The sequence below is a fragment of the Salmo salar genome, chromosome ssa27 (assembly GCF_905237065.1).
Source record: "Salmo salar chromosome ssa27, Ssal_v3.1, whole genome shotgun sequence".
NCBI classification, from domain to species: Eukaryota; Metazoa; Chordata; class Actinopteri; order Salmoniformes; family Salmonidae; genus Salmo; species Salmo salar.
The window spans coordinates 34,368,994-34,392,534 of NC_059468.1; the positions used below are offsets into that span (position 1 = coordinate 34,368,994).

Below are 23,541 nucleotides of genomic sequence, written 5' to 3' on the forward strand. Positions count from 1 at the left end.
GTGTAGAGGTCCTGGATGTCAGGCAGCTTTGCTCCAGTGATGTACTGGGCCGTACACACTACCCTCTGAAGTGCCTTGCGGTCGGAGGCCGAGCAATTGCCGTACCAGGCAGTGATGCAACTGGTCAGGATGCTCTCGATGTTGCAGCTGTAGAACCGTTTGAGGATCTCAGGACCCATGCCAAATCTTTTTAGTTTCCTGAGGGGGAATAGGCTTTGTCGTGCCCTCTTCACGACTGTCTTGGTGTGCTTGGACCATTCTAGTTTGTTGCTGATGTGGACACCAAGGAACTTGAAGCTCTCAACCTGCTCCACTACAGCCCCATTGATGAGAATGGAGGCGTGCTCGGTGCTCCTTTTCCTGTAGTCCACAATCATCTCCTTAGTCTTGGTTACGTTGAGGGATAGATTGTTATTTTGGCACCACCCAGCCAGGTCTCTGACCTCCTCCCTATAGGCTGTCTCGTCATTGTCGGTGATCAGGCCTACCACTGTTGTGTCGTCTGCAAACTTAATGATGGTGTTGGAGTCATGCCTGGCCATGCAGTCATGGGTGAACAGGGAGTACAGGAGGGGACGGAGCACGCTCCCCTGGGGAGCTCCAGTGTTGAGGATAAGTGTGGCAGATGTGTTGCTACCTACCCTCACCATCTGGAGGCGGCCCGTCAGGAAGTCCAGGATCCAGTTGCAGAGGGAGGTGTTTAGTCCCAGGTTCCTTAGCTTAGTGATGAGCTTTGAGGGTACTATGGTGTTGAACGCTGAGCTGTAGTCAATGAATAGCATTCTCACATAGGTGTTCCTTTTGTCCAGGTGGGAAAGGGCAGTGTGGAGTGCAATAGAGATTGCATCATCTGTGGATCTGTTTGGGCGGTATGCAAATTGGAGTGGGTCTAGGGTTTCTGGGATAATGGTGTTGATGTGAGCCATTACCAGCCTTTCAAGGCACTTCATGGCTACGGACGTGAGTGCTACGGGTCTGTAGTCATTTAGGCAGGTTGCCTTTGTGTTCTTGGGCACAGGGACTATGGTGGTCTGCTTGAAACATGTTGGTATTACAGACTCAATCAGGGACATGTTGAAAATGTCAGTGAAGATACCTGCCAGTTGGTTAGCACATGCCCAGAGCGCACGTCCTGGTAATCCGTCTGGCCCCGCAGCCTTGTGTATGTTGACCTGTTTAAAGGTCTTACTCACGTCGGCTATGGAGAGCGTGATCACACAGTCGTCCGGAACAGCTGATGCTCTCATGCATGCCTCAGTGTTGCTTGCCTCGAAGCGAGCATAGAAGTGATTTAGCTCGTCTGATAGGCTCGTGTCACTGGGCAGCTCGCGGCTGTGCTTCCCTTTGTAGTCTGTAATAGGTTGCAAGCCCTGCCACATCCGACGAGCATCGGAGCCGGTGTAGTATGATTCAATCTTAAGCCCTGTATTGACGCTTTGCCTGTTTGATGGTTCGTCGCAGGGCATAGCGGGATTTCTTGTAAGCTTCCGGGTTAGAGTCCTGCACCTTGAAAGCGGCAGCTCTACCTTTTAGCTCAGTGCGAATGTTGCCTGTAATCCATGGCTTCTGGTTGGGGTATGTACGTACAGTCACTGTGTGGACGACGTCCTCGATGCACTTATTGATAAAGCCAGTGACTGATGTGGTGTATTCCTCAATGTCATCGGAAGAATCCCGATTTAACTGTGATAGCAAAACAGTCCAGTAGTTTAGCATCTGCTTCATCTGACCACTTTTTTTATAGACCGAGTCACTGGTGCTTCCTGCTTTAATTTTTGCTTGTAAGCAGGAATCAGGAGGATCGAGTTGCGGTCTGATTTACCAAATGGAGGGCGAGGGAGAGCTTTGTACGCGTCTCTGTGTGTGGAGTACTGGTGATCTAGAATTTTTTTCCCTCTGGTTGCACATTTTAACATGTTGATAGAGATTTGGTAGAACTGATTTAAGTTTCCCTGCATTAAAGTCTCCGGCCACTAGGAGCACCACCTCTGGGTGAGTGGTTTCCTGTTTGCTTATTTCCTTATACAGCTGACTGAGTGCGGTCTAGTGCCAGCATCTGTTTGTGGTGGTAAATAAACAGTCCCAAAAAGTATAGCTGAAAACTCTCTAGGCAAATAGTGTGGCCTGCAATTTTTCACAATATACTCTACTTCAGGCGAGCAAAATCTAGAGACTTCCTTAGATTTCATGCACCAGCTGTTGTTTACAAATATGCACAGACCGCCCCCCCCCCTCGTCTTACCGGAGTGTGCTGTTCTATCCTGCCGGTGCAGCGTATATCCCGCTAGTTGAATATTCATGTCGTCATTCAGCCACGATTCCTTGAAACATAGGATATTACAGTTTTTGGTGTCCCGTTGGTAGGATATTCGTGATCGTACCTCGTCTAATTTATTGTCCAATGATTGCACGTTGGCGAGTAATATTGATGTCACGGCAGCTTTCCTACTCGCCTTCTGCTGGTCCTGACGAGGCATCCGGCTCTTCGTCCTCTGTACCTGCGTCGCTTCCTCTTGCGAATAACTGGGATGTCGGCCCTGCCGGGTGTTTGGAGAATATCATGTGAGGGAACGCTGTCCTGATATCCAGAAGCTCTTTTTTGCCGTAAGATACGGTTGCAGAAACATTATGTACAAAATAAGTTACAAATAATGCAAAAAACCCCACATAATAGCACAATTGGTTGGGCGCCCGTAAAACTGCTGCCATTTCTTCCGGTGCCATTTTTTCACAAAGTCCTTTGCTGTTGTTCTGGGATTGATTTGCACTTTTTGCACCAAAGTACATTCATCTCTAGGAGACCTTGTTCTATGTGAGGGTGGGTTGGGCTGAGAAATGTAAAATGTCAACATTTTACAGAGAGAAACAACAGGCTCAGGTATAACAGATGGATTTCTTATAATTTTTTTTGTATTTTTTTGTCTCATCGCTGCAACTCCCCAACGGGCTCGGGAGAGGCGAAGGTGGAGTCATGCATGACCCGCCTAAAAGCCGTCTTTAACACCCGCCAGCTTTACCCGGAAGGCAGCTGCACCAATGTGTTGGAGGAAACACTGTTCAACTGGCGACCCGGGGTCAGTCTGCAGGCACCCTGCCCCCACCACAAGGATCGCTAGAGCACGATGAGCCAAGTAAACCCCCCCTCCCCCAGCCAAACCCTCCCCTAACCCGGACAACGCTGGAACAATTGTGCGCCGTCCTATGGGACTCCCGGCCACGGCCGGTTGTGGAACAGCCCGGGAGTGAACGTGGGTCTGTAGTAATGCCTCTAGTACTGGATAGGGAGAAAGAGAAAGCAAGATTGAGAAGGGACTGAGAGCGAGACAGCGTGATGGAGAGCGAGAGGTACCCTGTCAGCCTTGTGGAGAAGCTGCCTGGCAACCACCTCAGGGGCTGAGAAGTTAACAATCTGTAAATCTATTTAACTAGAGAGCTGCAGTGGCTCAGAGGGAACATGGAGAACACAAAGCCGGCGTTTGGAGACGACAGTAATGCTATCCTGTCTCATTTGAGATGAGATGAAAAGGGTGGTTCAAAGGAGACACCTGGGGGTTGTGTCTAGGTGCCTGACTGACTGACACCTAGGGGTTGTGTCTGGGTGCCTGACTGACACAGGCTATGCATTGCTAGCTATAGGGGCCCCTGCAGTGAGAGCAGGCTATGTATTGCTAGTTATAGGGGCCCCTGCAGTGAGAACAGGCTATGTATTGCTAGCTATAGGGGCCCCTGCAGAGAGAGCAGGCTATGTATTGCTAGCTATAGGGGCCCCTGCAGCGAGAGCAGGCTGTGTATCGCTAGCTTATAGGGGCCCCTGTAGCGAGAGCAGGCTATGTATCGCTAGCTATAGGGGCCCCTGTAGTGAGAGCAGGCTATGTATCACTAGCCATAGGGGCCCCTGTAGTGAGAGCAGGCTATGTATTGCTAGCTATTTGGGGGGGGTAACAAAGGGATGTTCAAATCCCTCAGCGGTGGTGACTGATAAAGCATGTGGCTGGAAATGGAATGGTACAGCCGATTGTTGGACTCAGAGGACCATATTTGTTGGGAGAATGAGAAGTGTGTGTGTGTGTGTGTGTGTGTGTGTGTGTGTGTGTGTGTGTGTGTGTGTGTGTGTGTGTGTGTGTGTGTGTGTGTGTGGTCTCACGTTTGCAGAAGGGCTGTGTTCCAGACCAGGTGCCGTTAGGAAAGCACATCCTCTCAGCAGAGCCAATCAGCTCATAACCCTCAGAGCATCTGAACTGGACTTTACTGCGGATCCTGAAGTTACTCTCCTCCCTGCTGCCCTGCGACGGGGTGCCTGGGTCCCCACATGTCCCCTGGGATTCACCTGCACACATACAGAGACCCACACGCCAGCCCACAAGGAAAAGCAGAAGCATAGAAAGAGTTAATGGTAATTCACAATGTTCCCATGGAAACACATCACAACCCTTTTTGTCATTCAAACCAGATTCTGTCCCTTCTGCCCTTCCCTCATTCTCTGTATGTGGGTGTAACCTTACACACTGATTCCCCTCTCTCACCGATTCCCCTCTCACACCGATTCCCCTCAGTAGCTCACCGGAGATGGATATTCCTGAATGATTCAGGAAAGTGCCATATATCTCCTTCCCCTTCCCTCCCTCCCCTCCTCCGTCGGCATAGCTCCTGGCTTGGTAGCCTTGGTCTGGTTCACAAACAGCACCCTATTCCCTATGTAGTGCACTAAATAGGTAATAGGGTGCCATTTGGGATGCACCCTTGGTAACCTTGCTATTCACCTGAACCAGCTACACATCCATCCCAGACAGACAGATAGACAGACAGACCACTCCCCTCCTCTGATGAGGAAATGAAAGTAATGGAGGCCGTACAGCCAGGATCTAAGAGATAGGGGACTGTGTGTTTGTCCATGGCCCTGACAGTTATCAGAGCTGTTACTGGGAGACAATCAGGGCGGTCCACTCCAAACACTCGCTCAGACGTAACGGAAGATGTGTCAGATGGCTCAAGTACATTGAGATACTTATGCCTCATCAGTAACAGATAAATCTGATGATACACATTATAGGGATGGAAAATACTGGAAAGTCACTTGGATACAAAGTGCAATTGGTATCCATATATGATTTCAATACCAAATGAGTAAAACATCCATAAATGTATTTATCATATCTATTTCTCTCATGTCCAGACAAATACCTAACATTCATAATTTATTAAACAATGTTATTTTAGTACACTTGAGTCATCCCCTTGCCCAAATCAAAATCCAAACACACCAAGACAGATTAAAGTGGCTGCTATTAAACCCACCCCCGCGCATATCAAATTAGCGTAATACAACAAAATACCCACCAAAATCTGTCAGTTTAAACTAGAGATATCCGGCCCAATCCGCTGCATCCACCAGTGTTACACTTCCTCATCTGCGGTGACAGGTGCCAGAGCTAGAGCGGTGTTTGTTCAGATCATGAGACATCCCCAAAAATCGTCTGTAGCGTCTGTGGCCTACAAACTATTATGACCCCTCTATGGAAAGATGAGACTTTCACAAACATGTGCAGTACCAGTCAAAAGTTTGGACACACCTACTCATTCAAGGGTTTTTCTTTATTTTTTACTATTTTCTACATTGTAGAATAATAGAGTATACATCAAAACTATGAAATAACACAAAAAAGTGTTAAATCTAAATATATTTTTATATTTGAGATTCTTCAAAGTAGCCACCGTTTGCCTTGAGGAAAGCTTTGAACACTGTTGGCACTGATGCAGACCTTTGGAACATCTACATTTTAAAAAGTCTAAAAATCCATGTAATATAGCCTACACCTTCCCAATACATCCATCATTTATTTATAGCTGTCGGCTACACTAGTTCATTTAACAGACAAGATTTGGTTAGGAATTCCGTGGCATTATTTTATATTACATGCTGCTGTTCTGTGTTGAGTGGTTAACAAAGAAATGGGTATTCCTATATGATTCTTTTAGAGTTATTAATGTAACTTTAGTTGTTCTACAAACGTTGGGCTATATGTTTAGATGTTTAATACATTGTAAGGCTGCATGATGTGACTCTAATGATGATTTGAAAAAAAAATTATTGAAAGGCTGAGCTCTTGCTTTGTTTATTTGCGCAGACTGTACACACTTCATCAGTCTCTCATTCACAATTTGACAAGCACTTGATAATGCCTAGAATGCGCGCTCAGGGAGAAGTGCTGAGTGCTGCGCGCTCTGAAGCACCTCTCACTCACATGGCTATCCATCATGTGATTGTGTCTTTCTCACAGGCTACAAGTGAAGACAGACACATCTGGGACGCAACTGCGTGTGTCCTTATCCAATTCCGAGGTGCATATTGAAGATATTGGAAGAACTGTCCACATTTACTTTTCGTCAGCCAACAAGATGAGTAGGCCCAACGAACAGCAAAAGTACTAGCCTATGTCAATCTACTATCCCCCATAGTACAAAAGTCGACCTATTCTATTCTGTGCGAGAAATAAGTATTCCAAACATAGTCTGGGACAGGGATAGATCCCAAATTAATACAACCACTAGCATCAAAAAAAAATGTTTGTGCATTGTGGCTGATGCAACAGATCAGAACGTTTAGCTTAAAATGTTGATAAACTATTAGGCTATTTCTTTACGTTATAAGAGCAGCAATACGCACATGGCAGTAGGCCAGAGATTCTTAAACTTTTTCAGCCTAGGACCCAAATGAGAAATTCTGTGTTTTCCTGGGACCCAAGCTCAGGAAAATATGCAACTATACGTAAATATTGGTACATTTCATTGCCCTTATGCCTAAAAAAATGCAATATAGACAAAAACAAATAACATGGAAATACCCATAAATATATTTTCATGTTTATTTTCCCGCATTAAAAACGCTCTTACATACCTGTCTAGGTTGGAACTGTTGCTGTTAAAATACAATAAATAATTTCATTCTCAACAAGCATGTCTATTCTGGGCTCAGTTTTTGACAGTACAACACTGAGGTCATGCTCAGTATTGACACTGTTTCTGTACTTGAGAACCCTGACTTGCATAGGTAAGTAGTGCCAAACTGGATCTGAACATCTACTGCTTTCTCAGTCAGGCAGGAGACCGCTTCCTGCTGTTGATGAGCAACCCAGAACTGTGAGTGTTTGTCTAAAAAGCATCTTGCTTCAATCAGTTTATTCCAGTTCAGAATAAAACGTATTACTTGTAACAGCTACAGTTCCAACCTAGACTCGTTTTCAACAATCATTTCTACAGTAAAATGTACAGTAGGCCTAATAATTTCTACAGTAAAATGTACAGTAGGCCTAATCATTTCTACAGTAAAATGTACAGTAGGCCTAATCATTTCTACAGTAAAATGTACAGTAGGCCTGATCATTTTTCATCTTCATCTTAACTGTTTCTTAGGGTTGTGCTATCAGTAGCAAGTTAGCTTGCTTTGGCTAACGTTAGCTATCGGGATTGTTTGAAAGAGAAACTCACATCTACTACGAGAGATAGTACTACCTTATTTCTGCTTATCGTCACCTGTTATAAAGTGACAACAATGCCTTGCTAGTTGACTTACTTTTCCACTTCGAAGCACTGTTTCCTGAAGCATTCTTCCCTGTTCTGAAAGATCTCCCTGTGTTTACTGTCATATTGTGCCTGGATGTTTGGTCAGGATGTGTCGTTTTATTAATTTGTTTGTTTTGAGAGACTCATTACTAAGCACTTCCCCACACAAAACACATTGTGGGCGCTCCTCGTTATTTCTCAAACTTTGTATGAAAGAGACAAAAAGAAATCACTGCATTTGCGTTTCATTATGTTTGAGCCCAGTCAGAACTTGTGGCTAGCATGAGTCCATTTCATGACTGCGGTGAGGGATGGCGAGTGGGAATAACAAGTCAGTGACTTGAACGACAGCGCTGCAGCGTGTGGGTCGCGGAGTGATCTTCAAGAAAACTGCTGAAAAAAGATCCGGTAAACAGTGAAGCACACGGGCATCTCCCTCTACCTCTCCCTCTCGCGCTGCTGCCAAACTGAGCAGAGACCGCTGATAAGTAGAGAGCGCACTGAACCGAGAGTGCAGTTGCACTTGGCCAAATCAATTCTAGGAATGAATGAAATAATTATACATTTACTTCGCGACCCACCATTAACAGGTCCGCGACCCCCCTTGGGTAGCGACCCATACTTTAAGAAACGCTGCAGTAGGCTATAAGCACCAATGTTCCATTAGCGGGAAACACTTTATCAAAAGTGACCGCAAATGCGATTATTTGTGTGATGCTTTTATTATAAAGGTGCATTTTTATGGAGAAAGTGATCTTCCCCAAACATGAAACTCACACGCTGCTTATGTATGCCAGTTAGGCTCTCCACCCCTTGTAAAGCGGATTAATGTGCTTCATTTTAAGAAGTTATTTGGCCACTTTAGTTGTGATTCAAACCTTATCAAAACATATAGGCCTATGGGATAGGCAACATGAGGTGTGCGATGATGATTAAAAAAAGCTGCAAAAAAAGGCTTTGTTTCTTGCCTTATTCTGGGCATCATTCACAAGTGATAATATATAATTCACAAGTGATAGGCTAATATTGTCACCCATCAGATTATTCATTATTTAATCTTGTCTTTACATGTACTAAATAATATATGTGTGAAATTTGTTTTGATTTAGAATGGACCATTATCATGCACCTGTCTCAAAACAGGGGCAGGGGAAGAAAATACAGTTCATCTGTACACTTAAATAGCGAATGGAGGTCGCTTTTCCCATATAGCCAGGTAGGCTATACTCCTGTTGTAAAGATAGCAATGTGCTTAATATTAGGAAAGTTGAAAAATAAATATAGTAGTCCTAGTCTATAGAAAGCTGATGGGAACCCTCTTCTTTTTAGTAGAGGCCATCATAAATGTTGCGCAACATGAGGTCGTGGGCTCTCATGAAGTGTTTGATTAGATTTTCCAATACATGTGCATTAATGTCAGAGTGATTAGAGGGACAATAGAGTGCTGAGTACCAGACAGTTAGCACGTTTGGTAGGCTACTAATGACCATCAGCAACATCAGAGCTCGGAGAAACCTAAGTCATGTGGGTAAGCTGCATTTGAGTGGACATTGTTCTGTTTCACCTAGCTCCATACCTAGCATATAAAGCGCTAGTCCCTACAGACATGTACAGTATGAACATGAACGTTGCCGTCATATGGGTAAAGCTGCAGTTGAAAGGGCCTTGAGTGTCTTGGTTCTAAATGTTCCTCTGTGGGTCCTACTGAGTATGATTCTTAGAACACACAGGGCAGAATACAGGATGCACCCCCCCCCCACACACAATCACATATATTGTAGTAGGACAATAGGGTGTCACAAATAGTGTACACTTCCTAAGGTACAGCCTGCTGGAGACGCATGCTACTGTTACAGCCTTCTTTAGTAAGCAGAACACAGCCCACAGATATGATACCAGATGACAGTGAGTGGTGGCTTCCAGGTAAGGTGTGTGTGTCTGTTTGTGTGCCAACTGCCAAGTGTTTGTGTGTGTATGTGTGTGCCAAGTGTGCATGAGTATGTGTGGACGTGTGTGTGTGACTTTATTTATGAGTAAAACTTTTGTGTGTGTGTGTGTGTGTGTGTGTGTGTGTGTGTGTGTGTGTGTGTGTGTGTGTGTGTGTGTGTGTGTGTGTGTGTGTGTGTGTGTGTGTGTGTGTGTGTGTGTGTGTGTGTGTGTGTGTGTGTGTGTGTGTGTGTGTGCGCGCGTGTGGCTACTGAGCAGATGCATGTGTCCCATGTTCCACCTCCTCTATTATCCTCCTGGCAGCGAGCATCCCCCGGTGTGGGGGGTTCAGGTTCCCAGGAGTGTGCTCTGTCAGGGAAAATGTGCTGACCAAGTTAGGCTGGTGCTTTATTAGCTGTCATCTGAAGAGGCAGCGCTGACACACAACATGCCACCAGACAGAGAGGGGGAGAGGGGAGAGAGAGAGGGAGAGGGAAGAGAGGGGGAGAGAGAGAGAGGAAGAGAGGAGAGAGAGAGAGAGGAAGAGGGGGGAGGAAGAGGGGGAGGAAGAGGGGAGAGGGAGAGAGAGAGAGGGAGAGAGGGAGAGGGAAGGGAGGGAAAGAGGGAGAGAGAGGGAGAGGGGGAGAGGTGAGAGAAGAAGAGGGGAGAAAGAGAGGGGAGAGAGGGAGAGAGAGGAGAGAGAGGGAGAGAGAGGAGAGAGAGGGAGAGGGGAGAGAGAGAGAGAGAGAGAGAGAGAGAGAGGAGAGAGAGGAGAGAGAGAGGGAGAGGGAAGAGAGGGAGGAGAGAGAGGAAGAGAGGAAGAGAGGAGAGAGAGAGGAAGAGGGGAGAGAGGAAGAGGGGAGGGAGAGAGAGGAAGAGGGGAGAGGGAAAGAGGGAGAGAGGGGGAGAGGTGAGAGAGAAGAAGATGGGAGAAAGAGAGGGGAGAGAGCGGGAGAGAGAGGGAGAGGGGAGAGAGAGAGAGAGATGGAGAGAAATGGAGGGAGGAGGAGAGGGCTGGCTGTCACACACTGTGATACAGAGCCAAATCTCTAGACAGCTAGCGGAGAGCCACTAAGTCACCACAAACACAACAGGCCCTCAGCCACTCCCCTCCCCCCCCCCCCCCCGTCCCCCCGTCCCCCCTACCTCACATGTCTCACACAGAGTATGGACATGGACACACTGGGGAACGGAGAATGGAGAACAAAGGGAGGTCAAAAGAAATCTCCCTGGTGTTTTGTCACAAAGGGCGTCTGTCTCAAATGTGCCTGTGACTTTGTGTTCGTCACAGAACTGCCTGAGTGATCGCTAGTCTCAAACAGAGCACTTGTTCTGTAGTCTCTTCATAAGAAACTGTAACTCTACGCTCGCCGGTACAGGGGAATGAAATGCTCTCTAGAATGCTAACTGGTCTTTCAAATAACCATGTTCTTCATGCTAAAGAAAGCTTGGCCAGGCAACAGGGAAAAAGACAGAGCCTGTACCATGTCCCCTTCCCGCCACATGATATCACATCACCAACGTTTCATGGGCACCAGACGGCTCAAAACCCCTCCCCAACACAGGCCCTGAGCCCTAGAGCCCTGCGTCCAGCCAACGCTTCAGCACCCCCGACTAATTGGAGACATAGGAAGTACAAGTATTAACCTGGAGTGCCAATCCAACACTTCTAGACCACCAGGTAGCATGCTCACTGACTCAGTCACTATTGGACAGGGGGTCTAGCTAATTGACAGGGGATCTTGCTAATGGACAGGGGGTCTAGTTAGTGGACAGGGGGTCTTGCTAATGGACAGGGGGTCTAGCTAATGGACAGGGGGTCTAGTTAACGGACAGGGGGTCTAGTTAATGGACAGGGGGTCTAGTTAACGGACAGGGGGTCTAGCTAATCGACAGGGGTCTTGCTAATGGACAGGGGGTCTAGTTAATGGACAGGGGGTCTAGTCAACGGACAGGGGGTCTAGCTAATTTACAAGGGGTCTAGTTAATGGACAGGGGTCTAGCAAATGGACAGGGGGTCGAGTTAACGGACAGGGGGTCTAGCTAATGGACAGGGGGTCTAGTTAATGGACAGGGGGTCGTCTAGTTAATGGACAGGGGGTCTAGCTAATGGACAGGGGGTCTAGTTAATGGACGGGGGGTCTAGCTAATGGACAGGGGGTCTAGTTAATGGACAGGGGATCTAGCTAATGGACAGGGGGTCTAGCTAATTGACAGGGGGTCTATTTAATGGACAGGAGGTCTAGCTAATGGACAGGGGGTCTAGCTAATTGACAGGGGGTCTATTTAATTGACAGGGGGTCTAGCTAATGGACAGGGGGTCTAGCTAATGGACAGGGGGTCTAGCTAATGGACAGGGGGTCTAGATAATGGACAGGGGGTCTTGCTAATGGACAGGGGGTCTTGCTAATGGACAGGGGGTCTTGCTAATGGACAGGGGTCTAGCTAATGGACAGGGGGTCTAGTTAATGGACAGGGGTCTAGCTAATGAACAGGGGGTCTAGCTAATTTACAAGGGGTCTAGTTAATGGACAGGGGGTCTAGCTAATGGACAGGGGGGTCGAGTTAACGGACAGGGGGTCTAGCTAATGGACAGGGGGGTCTAGTTAATGGACAGGGGGTCTAGCTAATGGACAGGGGGTCTAGTTAATGGACAGGGGGTCTAGCTAATTGACAGGGGGTATATTTAATTGACAGGGGGTCTAGCTAATGGACAGGGGGTCTAGCTAATTGACAGGGGGTCTATTTAATTGACAGGGGGTCTAGCTAATGGACAGGGGATCTAGCTAATGGACAGGGGGTCTAGCTAATGGACAGGTGGTCTTGCTAATGGACAGGGGGTCTTGCTAATGGACAGGGGTCTAGCTAATGGACAGGGGTCTAGCTAATGGACAGGGGGTCTAGTTAATGGACAGGGGGTCTAGCTAATGGACAGGGGGTCTAGCTAATGGACAGGGGGTCGAGTTAACGGACAGGGGGTCTAGCTAATGGACAGGGGGTCTAGTTAATGGACAGGGGGTCTAGTTAATGGACAGGGGGTCTAGCTAATGGACAGGGGGTCTAGTTAATGGACAGGGGGTCTAGCTAATTGACATGGGGTATATTTAATTGACAGGGGGTCTAACTAATGATCAGGGGGTCTTGCTATTGGACAGGGGGTCTTGCTAATGGACAGGGGTCTAGTTCATGGACAGGGGGTCTAGTTAATGGACAGGGGGTCTAGTTAATGGACAGGGGGTCTAGTTAATTGACAGAGGGTCCAGTGAATGGACGGGGGGTCTAGTTAATGGACAGGGGGTCTAGTTAATTGACAGAGGGTCCAGTTAATGGACAGGGGGTCTAGTTAATGGACAGGGGGTCTAGTTAATTGGATCACTGAGTGCTTGGGATTACAGGGAAGGGCTCTACTTGCATTGTCCACTGGTTAGGAGGAGTGATACGGTTTAATAGTAATACATATTTTATTGTTACATACACCGGATCGGTGCAGTGAAATGTGTTATTTTACAGGGCCAGTCATAAAAGTACAGTGCCCCTGGAGCAAATAAGGGTTAAGTGCCTTGATCAAGGGCACATCGACTGATTTTTCACCTTGTCAACTCGGGTATTTGAATCAGTGACCTTTCAGTTACTGGGCCAACACTCTAACCGCTAGGCTACCTGACGCCCTACTGCTGCCTTGCTGTCACCCTGCAACCGGTCTGTGCTGTCACCCTGCAACCGGTCTGCTGCCTTGCTGTCACCCTGCAACCGGTCTGCTGCCTTGCTGTCACCCTGCAACCAGTCTGTGCTGTCACCCTGCAACCAGTCTGCTGCCTTGCTGTCACCCTGCAACCGGTCTGCTGCCTTGCTGTCACCCTGCAACCGGTCTGTGCTGTCACCCTGCAACCGGTCTGCTGCCTTGTTGTTACCCTGCAACCGGTCTGCTGCCTTGCTGTTACCCTGCAACCGGTCTGCTGCCTTGCTGTCACCCTGCAACCGGTCTGCTGCCTTACTGTCACCCTGCAACCGGTCTGCTGCCTTGCTGTCACCCTGCAACCGGTCTGCTGCCTTGCTGTCACCCTGCAACCGGTCTGCTGCCTTGTTGTTACCCTGCAACCGGTCTGCTGCCTTGCTGTCACCCTGCAACCGGTCTGCTGCCTTGCTGTTACCCTGCAACCGGTCTGTGCTGTCACCCTGCAACCGGTCTGCTGCCTTGCTGTCACCCTGCAACCGGTCTGCTGCCTTGCTGTTACCCTGCAACCGGTCTGTGCTGTCACCCTGCAACCGGTCTGCTGCCTTGCTGTTACCCTGCAACCGGTCTGTGCTGTCACCCTGCAACCGGTCTGCTGCCTTGCTGTTACCCTGCAACCGGTCTGTGCTGTCACCCTGCAACCGGTCTGCTGCCTTGCTGTCACCCTGCAACCGGTCTGCTGCCTTGCTGTTACCCTGCAACCGGTCTGCTGCCTTACTGTCACCCTGCAACCGGTCTGCTGCCTTGCTGTCACCCTGCAACCGGTCTGCTGCCTTGTTGTTACCCTGCAACCGGTCTGCTGCCTTGTTGTTACCCTGCAACCGGTCTGTGCTGTCACCCTGCAACCGGTCTGCTGCCTTGCTGTCACCCTGCAACCGGTCTGCTGCCTTGCTGTCACCCTGCAACCGGTCTGCTGCCTTGCTGTCACCCTGCAACCGGTCTGCTGCCTTGTTGTTACCCTGCAACCGGTCTGCTGCCTTGCTGTCACCCTGCAACCGGTCTGCTGCCTTGCTGTTACCCTGCAACCGGTCTGTGCTGTCACCCTGCAACCGGTCTGCTGCCTTGCTGTCACCCTGCAACCGGTCTGCTGCCTTGCTGTTACCCTGCAACCGGTCTGTGCTGTCACCCTGCAACCGGTCTGCTGCCTTGCTGTTACCCTGCAACCGGTCTGTGCTGTCACCCTGCAACCGGTCTGCTGCCTTGCTGTTACCCTGCAACCGGTCTGTGCTGTCACCCTGCAACCGGTCTGCTGCCTTGCTGTCACCCTGCAACCGGTCTGCTGCCTTGCTGTCACCCTGCAACCGGTCTGCTGCCTTGCTGTCACCCTGCAACCAGTCTGTGCTGTCACCCTGCAACCAGTCTGCTGCCTTGCTGTCACCCTGCAACCGGTCTGCTGCCTTGCTGTCACCCTGCAACCGGTCTGTGCTGTCACCCTGCAACCGGTCTGCTGCCTTGTTGTTACCCTGCAACCGGTCTGCTGCCTTGCTGTTACCCTGCAACCGGTCTGCTGCCTTGCTGTCACCCTGCAACCGGTCTGCTGCCTTGCTGTCACCCTGCAACCGGTCTGCTGCCTTGCTGTCACCCTGCAACCGGTCTGCTGCCTTGTTGTTACCCTGCAACCGGTCTGCTGCCTTGCTGTCACCCTGCAACCGGTCTGCTGCCTTGCTGTCACCCTGCAACCGGTCTGCTGCCTTGCTGTTACCCTGCAACCGGTCTGCTGCCTTGTTGTTACCCTGCAACCGGTCTGCTGCCTTGCTGTCACCCTGCAACCGGTCTGCTGCCTTGTTGTTACCCTGCAACCGGTCTGCTGCCTTGCTGTCACCCTGCAACCGGTCTGCTGCCTTGCTGTTACCCTGCAACCGGTCTGTGCTGTCACCCTGCAACCGGTCTGCTGCCTTGCTGTCACCCTGCAACCGGTCTGCTGCCTTGCTGTTACCCTGCAACCGGTCTGTGCTGTCACCCTGCAACCGGTCTGCTGCCTTGCTGTTACCCTGCAACCGGTCTGTGCTGTCACCCTGCAACCGGTCTGCTGCCTTGCTGTTACCCTGCAACCGGTCTGTGCTGTCACCCTGCAACCGGTCTGCTGCCTTGCTGTCACCCTGCAACCGGTCTGCTGCCTTACTGTCACCCTGCAACCGGTCTGCTGCCTTGCTGTCACCCTGCAACCGGTCTGCTGCCTTGCTGTTACCCTGCAACCGGTCTGTGCTGTCACCCTGCAACCGGTCTGCTGCCTTGCTGTTACCCTGCAACCGGTCTGTGCTGTCACCCTGCAACCGGTCTGCTGCCTTGCTGTCACCCTGCAACCGGTCTGCTGACTTGCTGTCACCCTGCAACCGGTCTGCTGCCTTGCTGTCACCCTGCAACCGGTCTGCTGCCTTGCTGTCACCCTGCAACCGGTCTGCTGCCGGTTTATCCATTGTCCACTGGTTAGGAGGAGGGATATGGTCTTGTGACCAACAAGACCTTACAGTTTGACCACGTTTGACCACATTATGGTTTATCCACGTTTCAACAAACAAACTGTTTTGGACAGCTTGGGTTGCACTGCTGCAATCGCCGGTGCCTCCGAATGGTTAAGTTAGGGGTTAAGCTAGTGGTTAAGTTAGTGGTTAAGCTAGTGGTTAAGTCAATGGTTAGGTGAATGGTTAAGCTAGTGGTTAAGTTAATGGTTAAGTGAATGGTTAAGCTAGTGGTTAAGTTAATGGTTAAGGTTTGGGATAGGGTGGAAACAAAACAATAATAAATGAGTTCCTGTCACTGGGATTGAACACACACCCGTCGGAGCCAGAGCTCGTGGTTTACACCCTTGCAAAACACAAGCCTACTTGATGGTAATAGCACTCATCGTTTCCCCTAGTGGCCGGATTTGAAGGCATCTCCTGATGTCCTGAGTACCTAGACAGACTTCAAAGTGGATCTTCAGCAACCTGGCTGTTGTGATGGTGGGGGGTAGAACAATACTCCCATATGACTTACTCCTTACCCTGGGAGTTACCCTGGCCCAGGAGGGCAGTTACATCAGTTTATCCTGGGAGGTACCCTGGCCCAGGAGGGCAGTTATATCAGTTTACCCAGGCCCAGGAGGGCAGTTACATCAGTTTACCCTGGGAGGTACCCTGGCCCAGGAGGGCAGTTACATCAGTTTACCCTGGGAGGTACTCTGGCCCAGGGGGGCAGTTACATCAGTTTACCCTGGGAGTTACCCTGGCCCAGGAGGGCAGTTAGATCAGTTTAACCTGGGAGTTACCCTGGCCCAGGAGGGCAGTTACATCAGAAACTATGGAAGCGGAGGGTGTTGTGGAGGTAAACTGATCTAACAGTATAATGGTTCATGGTTAGGGCCTAGCATTTACTGTACTGTACAACACACGTGCGTGCACACACACACACACACACACACACACACATACACATACACACACACACACACACACACACACACACACACACACACACACACACACACACACACACACACACACACACACACACACACACACACACACACGTCCTCACTTGATCTACAGCTTTTCCCTAAAGAAGGCTTCTGTTGCTGGGGCTTAGAATCCTGCAGCTCACTGGAAGGCAGGGAAATACTAATGCTTCAGGGAAGTGAACAATAGAATGTGAGAGAAAAAGATAGAGACAGAGAGAGGGAGAAAGAGAGAGAGAGACAGAAAGAAAGCGAGAGAGGAGAAAAAGAGAGCAATAGCGAGAGAGACAGAGAGAGATAGCATAAGATAAAGAGAGAAGGAGAGAGAGAGAGGAAGAGGGAGAGAGAGAGAGAGAGACAGAGAGAGAGAGAGAGAGAAAGAGGGAGAGAGAGAGAGAGAGACAGAGAGAGAGAGAGAGAGAGAGAGAGAGAGAGAGAGAGAGAGAGAGAGGAGAGGCAGAGAGATAGCGAGAGAGACAGAGAAAGAGCGAGAGAGAGAGAAAGGGAGAAAGAGCGAGAAAGGGAGAAAGGGAGAGAGAGAGATTGAGAGACAGAGAGCGAGAAAGAGACAGAGAGAGGGAGAGAGAGAGAGCAATACTCCCATCTGAAACTCATGGCTTTCTATTTCTCTCTCCCTGGCTGTCTCTTTCTGGGTCAGCGCTCTCAGAAGAGAACAGGCACCATACACTGTACAGAGGGGTTTGGGGAGGAGCTCTTTTATTGGTCACGGACAGTTAATGAAGGTTTAATGGAGACCTAGAGCAGGTGAGTCTATATGTGTGTGTGTGAAGGTGCTCTTTGTGCATCAGTAAGTCTGCAGTAGTGCTAGCGTACCGGCAAGATGAGACAAGTGGAGGAAGTATAGAGAGACCGGCAACTGAGAGATAGTGAGAAAGAACGCACACCGACACCCCAAGTAATTAGCAAGTATCATCTGTGTGGAAAACGGGTTGCGCCCAAAACAGAGAAACCCCCAAACACAGACAGACACGTAATTTAGCCTAATTAGAAGACTTAACACATGCAAAACTTAAGTCATCAGCACATGGCAGATAATACTAATAATTGTAGCGAAATAGGCTAATGACACTGTATTATGTGATTAGACTGTCATAACGTCCTGTCATATACATGTTGATACTTTATGAAGTGCTTTACACATGTATTTATTTAAATTGATTTGATAGTACGTTTCCCCAGAGAGACACTCACAAAAACTAAATGAGGATACATTGTATACTTTATCGCCACAGAATTGTTTTCTGGAATGGATCCTAAAAGCATTAACCATGATTTACAGAGCTGTTGAGAGAGGGAGCTGTTGAGAGAGGGAGAAGTACAAATAAATCGGCTCTAGTTTGTACCTGTTAGTTCTTTTTTCTTCCTACTCTCCCCTCTTCACCACAAATCTCTCTCTCGCGTCTCCTCCGCGGGAGTCTCTCTTTCGGGTCTCCTCTGCGAGCCCCTCTCTCTCGGGTCTCCTCTGCGAGCCTCTCTCTCTCTCTCTCTCTCTCTCTCTCTCTCTCTCTCTCTCTCTCTCTCTGCGTTCACACAACTCTGGTAGAAGAGGTGAGATTGTCAGCTTGAGTTCTCATATCTCTCAGCAGCATAGTCAGCTTTAGGCCCACTTTACACACTGCCAGACTTTTCACACTACTCAATAACACACTGTAAACAAAAATATGTTAATTCGATCCCAATGGATGTTGAATAAACATTAGGATTAGGCAGGGTGGTTATCATGTTGCTGAACTCTTCACACTATGATCAGAACAGATAGGACCCACTGACAGGCTATGGCAGGATGGGTTATTAAAGAACAGATAGGACCCACTGACAGGCTATGGCAGGATGGGTTATTAAAGAACAGATAGGACCCACTGACAGGCCATGGCAGGATGGGTTATTAAAGAACAGATAGGACCCACTGACAGGCCATGGCAGGTTGGGGTATTAGAGAACAGATAGGACCCACTGACAGGCCATGGCAGGATGGGTTAAAGGACAGGTAGGGCCCACTGACAGGCCATGGCAGGATGGGTTATTAAAGAGCAGATAGGACCCACTGACAGGCCATGACAGGATGGGTTATTAAAGAACAGATAGGACCCACTGACAGGCCATGACAGGATGGGTTATTAAAGAACAGATAGGACCCACTGACAGGCCATGGCAGGATGGGTTATTAAAGAACAGATAGGACCCACTGACAGGCCATGACAGGATGGGTTAAAGGACAGGTAGGACTCACTGACAGGCCATGACAGGATGGGTTAAAGGACAGGTAGGACTCACTGACAGGCCATGGCAGGATGGGTTAAAGGACAGGTAGGGCCCACTGACAGGCCATGACAGGATGGGTTAAAGGACAGGTAGGGCCCACTGACAGGCCATGACAGGATGGGTTAAAGGACAGGTAGGGCCCACTGACAGGCCATGGCAGGATGGGTTATTAAAGAGCAGATAGGACCCACTGACAGGCCATGGCAGGTTGGGGTATTAGAGAACAGATAGGACCCACTGACAGGCCATGGCAGGATGGGTTATTAAAGAGCAGATAGGACCCACTGACAGGCCATGGCAGGTTGGGGTATTAGAGAACAGATAGGACCCACTGACAGGCCATGGCAGGTTGGGGTATTAGAGAACAGATAGGACCCACTGACAGGCTATGGCAGGATGGGTTAAAGGACAGGTAGGGCCCACTGACAGGCCATGGCAGGATGGGTTAAAGGACAGATAGGACCCACTGACAGGCCATGACAGGATGGGTTAAAGGACAGATAGGACCCACTGACAGGCCATGACAGGATGGGTTAAAGGACAGGTAGGGCCCACTGACAGGCCATGACAGGATGGGTTAAAGGACAGGTAGGGCCCACTGACAGGCCATGGCAGGATGGGTTAAAGGACAGGTAGGACTCACTGACAGGCCATGACAGGATGGGTTAAAGGACAGGTAGGACCCACTGACAGGCCATGGCAGGACGGGTTAAAGGACAGGTAGGACCCACTGACAGGCCATGGCAGGATGGGTTAAAGGACAGGTAGGGCCCAGTGACAGGGTGAGGCAGGGGAGGTGTACACATTGCTAAAGTCTTTAAACTACAGACAGTGTGTAACAGGGTGAGGGAGGGTGTATACAAGCGCCACAAGTCTTTAACTAAAGAAAACTATGAAGGGAAGATATGTACTACAGGGATAAAAAATCTTGTGCCAGTAATTTGCACTTTTTGTGATGTCCAATTAAAACTCGTTTAGATTCAAGATCTTCTGTATTAAAGGTGAATACCTGTTTCTCTCTCTATAGATTGAGAGAGAGATGAGGGTGAGAGGATTCCTCTTCAGTCTGCCGCAGTGAAAAGTAGATAAGCAATAAAGAGGAACAGCAAACACTAAGCACCAACCACCAACAGAGTAGTTCCATTACTGGGACTTATTGTCCCAACTGCATTCAAAATGCCACCCTATTCCCTATATACTGCACTACTTTTGACCAGAGCCCAATGTTTTGGTTCAAAGTAGTGCTCTATACAGGGAATAGGGTTTAATTTTGGATGCAGGCCCCAACTTCTGCAAGAGAGGGAATACAGAGGCCCTAATTATCCAGAGAATGACATCCTTCTCCGGCTGAAAAAAATGACTTCAGCCACAAATGTATTTTCCCATCATCCTCGACGGGGTCTTTGTCATATTTACTTAAATGTAGCCATATAACGATTTCCATCCAATCCACATTGTGCCACTTTACATATTGAGTGGAAGACAGGGAAGAAGAAGAGAAAGGAGAAAAAAGCTTTATTTTGGGCAGAAGGAAGTAATTCAGGAATGAAGGAAGGAAGTAAGGAAGGCACAGTAACTAAGTCTGTGTGTGTATGAGAGAGAGAGAGACAACAAGAGAGACACAGAGAGAGAGAGAGAGAGAGAGACAGAGAGAGAGACAGAGAGTGAGACAGAGAGTGAGACAGAGAGAGAGAGACTAGACTGTGAAGACAGGGGAGTTGTGATCTATTGTAGCCGTAACGTCAATGCCCAGGTGCAGCGCCCACGCTAGAGTGAAGATGGTGAACCCTCCTGCCCACACGTTAGTCGATGCCTCTCGTTTCTTCTGTTCTGCTGGAACCAACGTGTTGCTCCACCACCTCTTTTAAATCCCCCTCCGCTATTAGCAGCTAGTTCTCTATTTTGGAGGTATATCTAAAAGTCCTCGATATGACCTCGATATGACCTTCTCTCTATTTGTCTCTGTCTGTTTTTAGCTCTTGCAGTGGGCAAAAGTAAGACCAAAATCTGATGAATATAGATTTGAACATCTGAGCTTGGTCACCATGACAACCTTCCTATAGATCATAATGTAACGTTGCAGATGACTTAGCCATTTGCTACCCTCAGGACAACCTGAGCCCCAACACATACACAACCGCACCCACTCACAACCCCCCCAACCTCACAGAATACCACACCCCCCCACCCACTCACAACCCCCCCCCAACCACCCAACCTCACAGAACCCCACACCCCCGCACCCACTCACAACCCCCCCAACCACCCAACCTCACAGAATACCACACCCCCGCACCCACTCACAACCCCCCCCAACCACCCAACCTCACAGAATACCACACCCCGCACCCACTCACAACCCCCCTACCCACCCAACCTCACAGAACCCCACCCCCCCGCACCCACTCACAACCCCCCCTACCCACCCAACCTCACAGAACACCACACCCCGCACCCACTCACAACCCCCGACCCACCCAACTTCACAGAATACCACACCCCCGCACCCACTCACAACCCCCCCTAACCACCCAACCTCACAGAACCCCACACCCCCGCACCCACTCACAACCCCCCCCAACCACCCAACCTCACAGAACACCACACCCCCGCACCCACTCACAACCCCCCCTAAATCACCTGAGCAGAAAGGCATGGGTACGCTCCAGTGGCCATTAAGCTGGCAGGTGCGTGCCGACTCGCCCTTCAGCTGCCGCCCCCCTGTGCAGGTGTAGCGAACCGTGGAGCCGAAGGTGAACTTGTCCCCGCTCAGTTGGCCGTTGGGAGGGCACCCAGGGTGACCACAGTCCACCACTGGAGGAGAGAAACACACACAATGGATGCCGTCAGTTCAGAGTACTGACAGGTCTAACATAGTGGAAGGTGTTGTCTCTACAGGATTGAGGCCACACACTATGGCTGCATCCCAAATGGCAACCTATTCACTACTTTTGGCCAGGCCCCATAGGGAATAGAGTGGCATTTGGGATGTAGCCTGTCCAGTATGTTAGCAGTAAAGTAAACACTGTTCTGGCCTACGTCTCAATGAGGGAGGATACTGTATCATACAAACTACTTTACTGCTTTCAAAACTAATTCAGATAATACAACCTATGGGCTACATTTCCCAGACACAGATTAAAAGTGCTTTATAGACCAGGACTTGATTTGATCTGGGTCCAGGTACTGTCCAAAATGTACTGTACCCCCTACTGTACCCCTGCTCATAGAATAAGACCAGTGTACTAGCTCCACCACAATCCAAATACAGTATTAGCACTTAAGTACAAAATGGTAACGATCCAAAGTAGATGGTACCATCCTCACCCTTTGTAATAATTCTCAATTTCCTTTTTAATGTTGTAAATTATCAACTTCTTTCTTCAAATATTCACCCTACAATGTGCTACAATCAGCAAGTTTACTTTAAACTTTCTCCCTTCTTGTCAGCTCCTGGCCGATAAAATGTTAACGTGGTGAAGCAACGGACAGGATGAGGTGTGTCTAAATGAGAAGAACATTTTGGACACAGTGCCAATGTTGCAGCAGGTGGATCAAACAGGGAACTAGGCATTGAGGAGAAAATAGCACATTGATTAATCCTGTCCAAGGTCTTCTGTCCCTTTTAAAACACATGGCAACAGGAACACCAAACTGATAGGGACAAAGAAAGCTAATTTATGGTCAGGTTTAAGATAAAACAGTAGGCGACACATCATGTTCAATAAGGTTGAGATTGGGTTCAAACTTCAAAGGAGAGAACTGATTGGAGCACACTACGTGCCCCTCAACCAGTAGGAAGCCCAGGTTGTGTTTAGAACTCTGAGACAGCCAGTAGGAAGCCTTGAAGCCAAGCATTTAGACATGCCAAGTTGCCAGTACAGCAGGTCCCTGGTGCGACTTGTTTTAGAGGAGAATGTTGCAGGTACACACCATAAAACAGAAGGATCAGCTGCCAACCTGGCATCCCTAATTAGTGTAATATCCACAGCGCTGTTCCACCTGTCCCTCAATTAGAACACTGATCTTAAGCTGCGGGGGGTCAAGCAACTCATTCAGCCTCAATTAAAGGAATAATATGCTAATTAGCCACAAGTGCCAAGTTGCTAAGTCGGCAGTCTCTCTCAGGGAAAGAGACAGTCTGTGAGACAGTGACAACAAATTATAGGAACAGATGACAGTAGATAAATACCACCAATGTTTTTGAGCAGGTGCTGGATATCAAAATAAGTTCAGTGAATGGTAAAAAGAGACTCCGCACACTGCAATCAGCAGTATGCTCCCAATGTGCTTTATCGGTGACAATGTTTTCAACCGTCAAAACTTCTCCAATATACCACATATGAGTATAAGTAGCAGTGTGCAGATCGCTGAGTCTCTTTTGACCATATACAGTGACAACAGACTCACCAATACACTCAGGTAGAGGCTTGTCCCACTGTCCCGTGGGTTGACAGGTGAGAACCGGAGAACCGAACAGGTAGAAACCTGGGTTGCAATCGTAGAACACCACAGTTCCAAAGGTGAAGTTGCCGTGTTCTATCTTACTCTGTCTGATGGAGTTGGCTGGGATCCCAGGATCGGAGCAGTTGACCACTGAAGAGGA

At 48.8% G+C, this 23,541-nt stretch overlaps 1 protein-coding gene across 3 annotated transcripts in view; it reads right to left on the reverse strand.

Annotated features, from left to right (window-relative positions):
• Window positions 1-23,541, reverse strand: part of LOC106588997 (CUB and sushi domain-containing protein 3) — a 746,396-nt gene that overhangs the window by 56,290 nt on the left and 666,565 nt on the right. For all 3 annotated transcript variants that reach the window (XM_045709277.1, XM_014178612.2, XM_014178611.2), the window contains 3 exons: window positions 23,346-23,531; window positions 21,576-21,749; window positions 4,145-4,327 (listed from right to left, as the gene is read on the reverse strand). In XM_045709277.1, coding sequence (XP_045565233.1) covers window positions 4,145-4,327; window positions 21,576-21,749; window positions 23,346-23,531 — 543 coding nt within the window. The remainder of the gene's footprint in view (window positions 1-4,144; window positions 4,328-21,575; window positions 21,750-23,345; window positions 23,532-23,541) is intronic.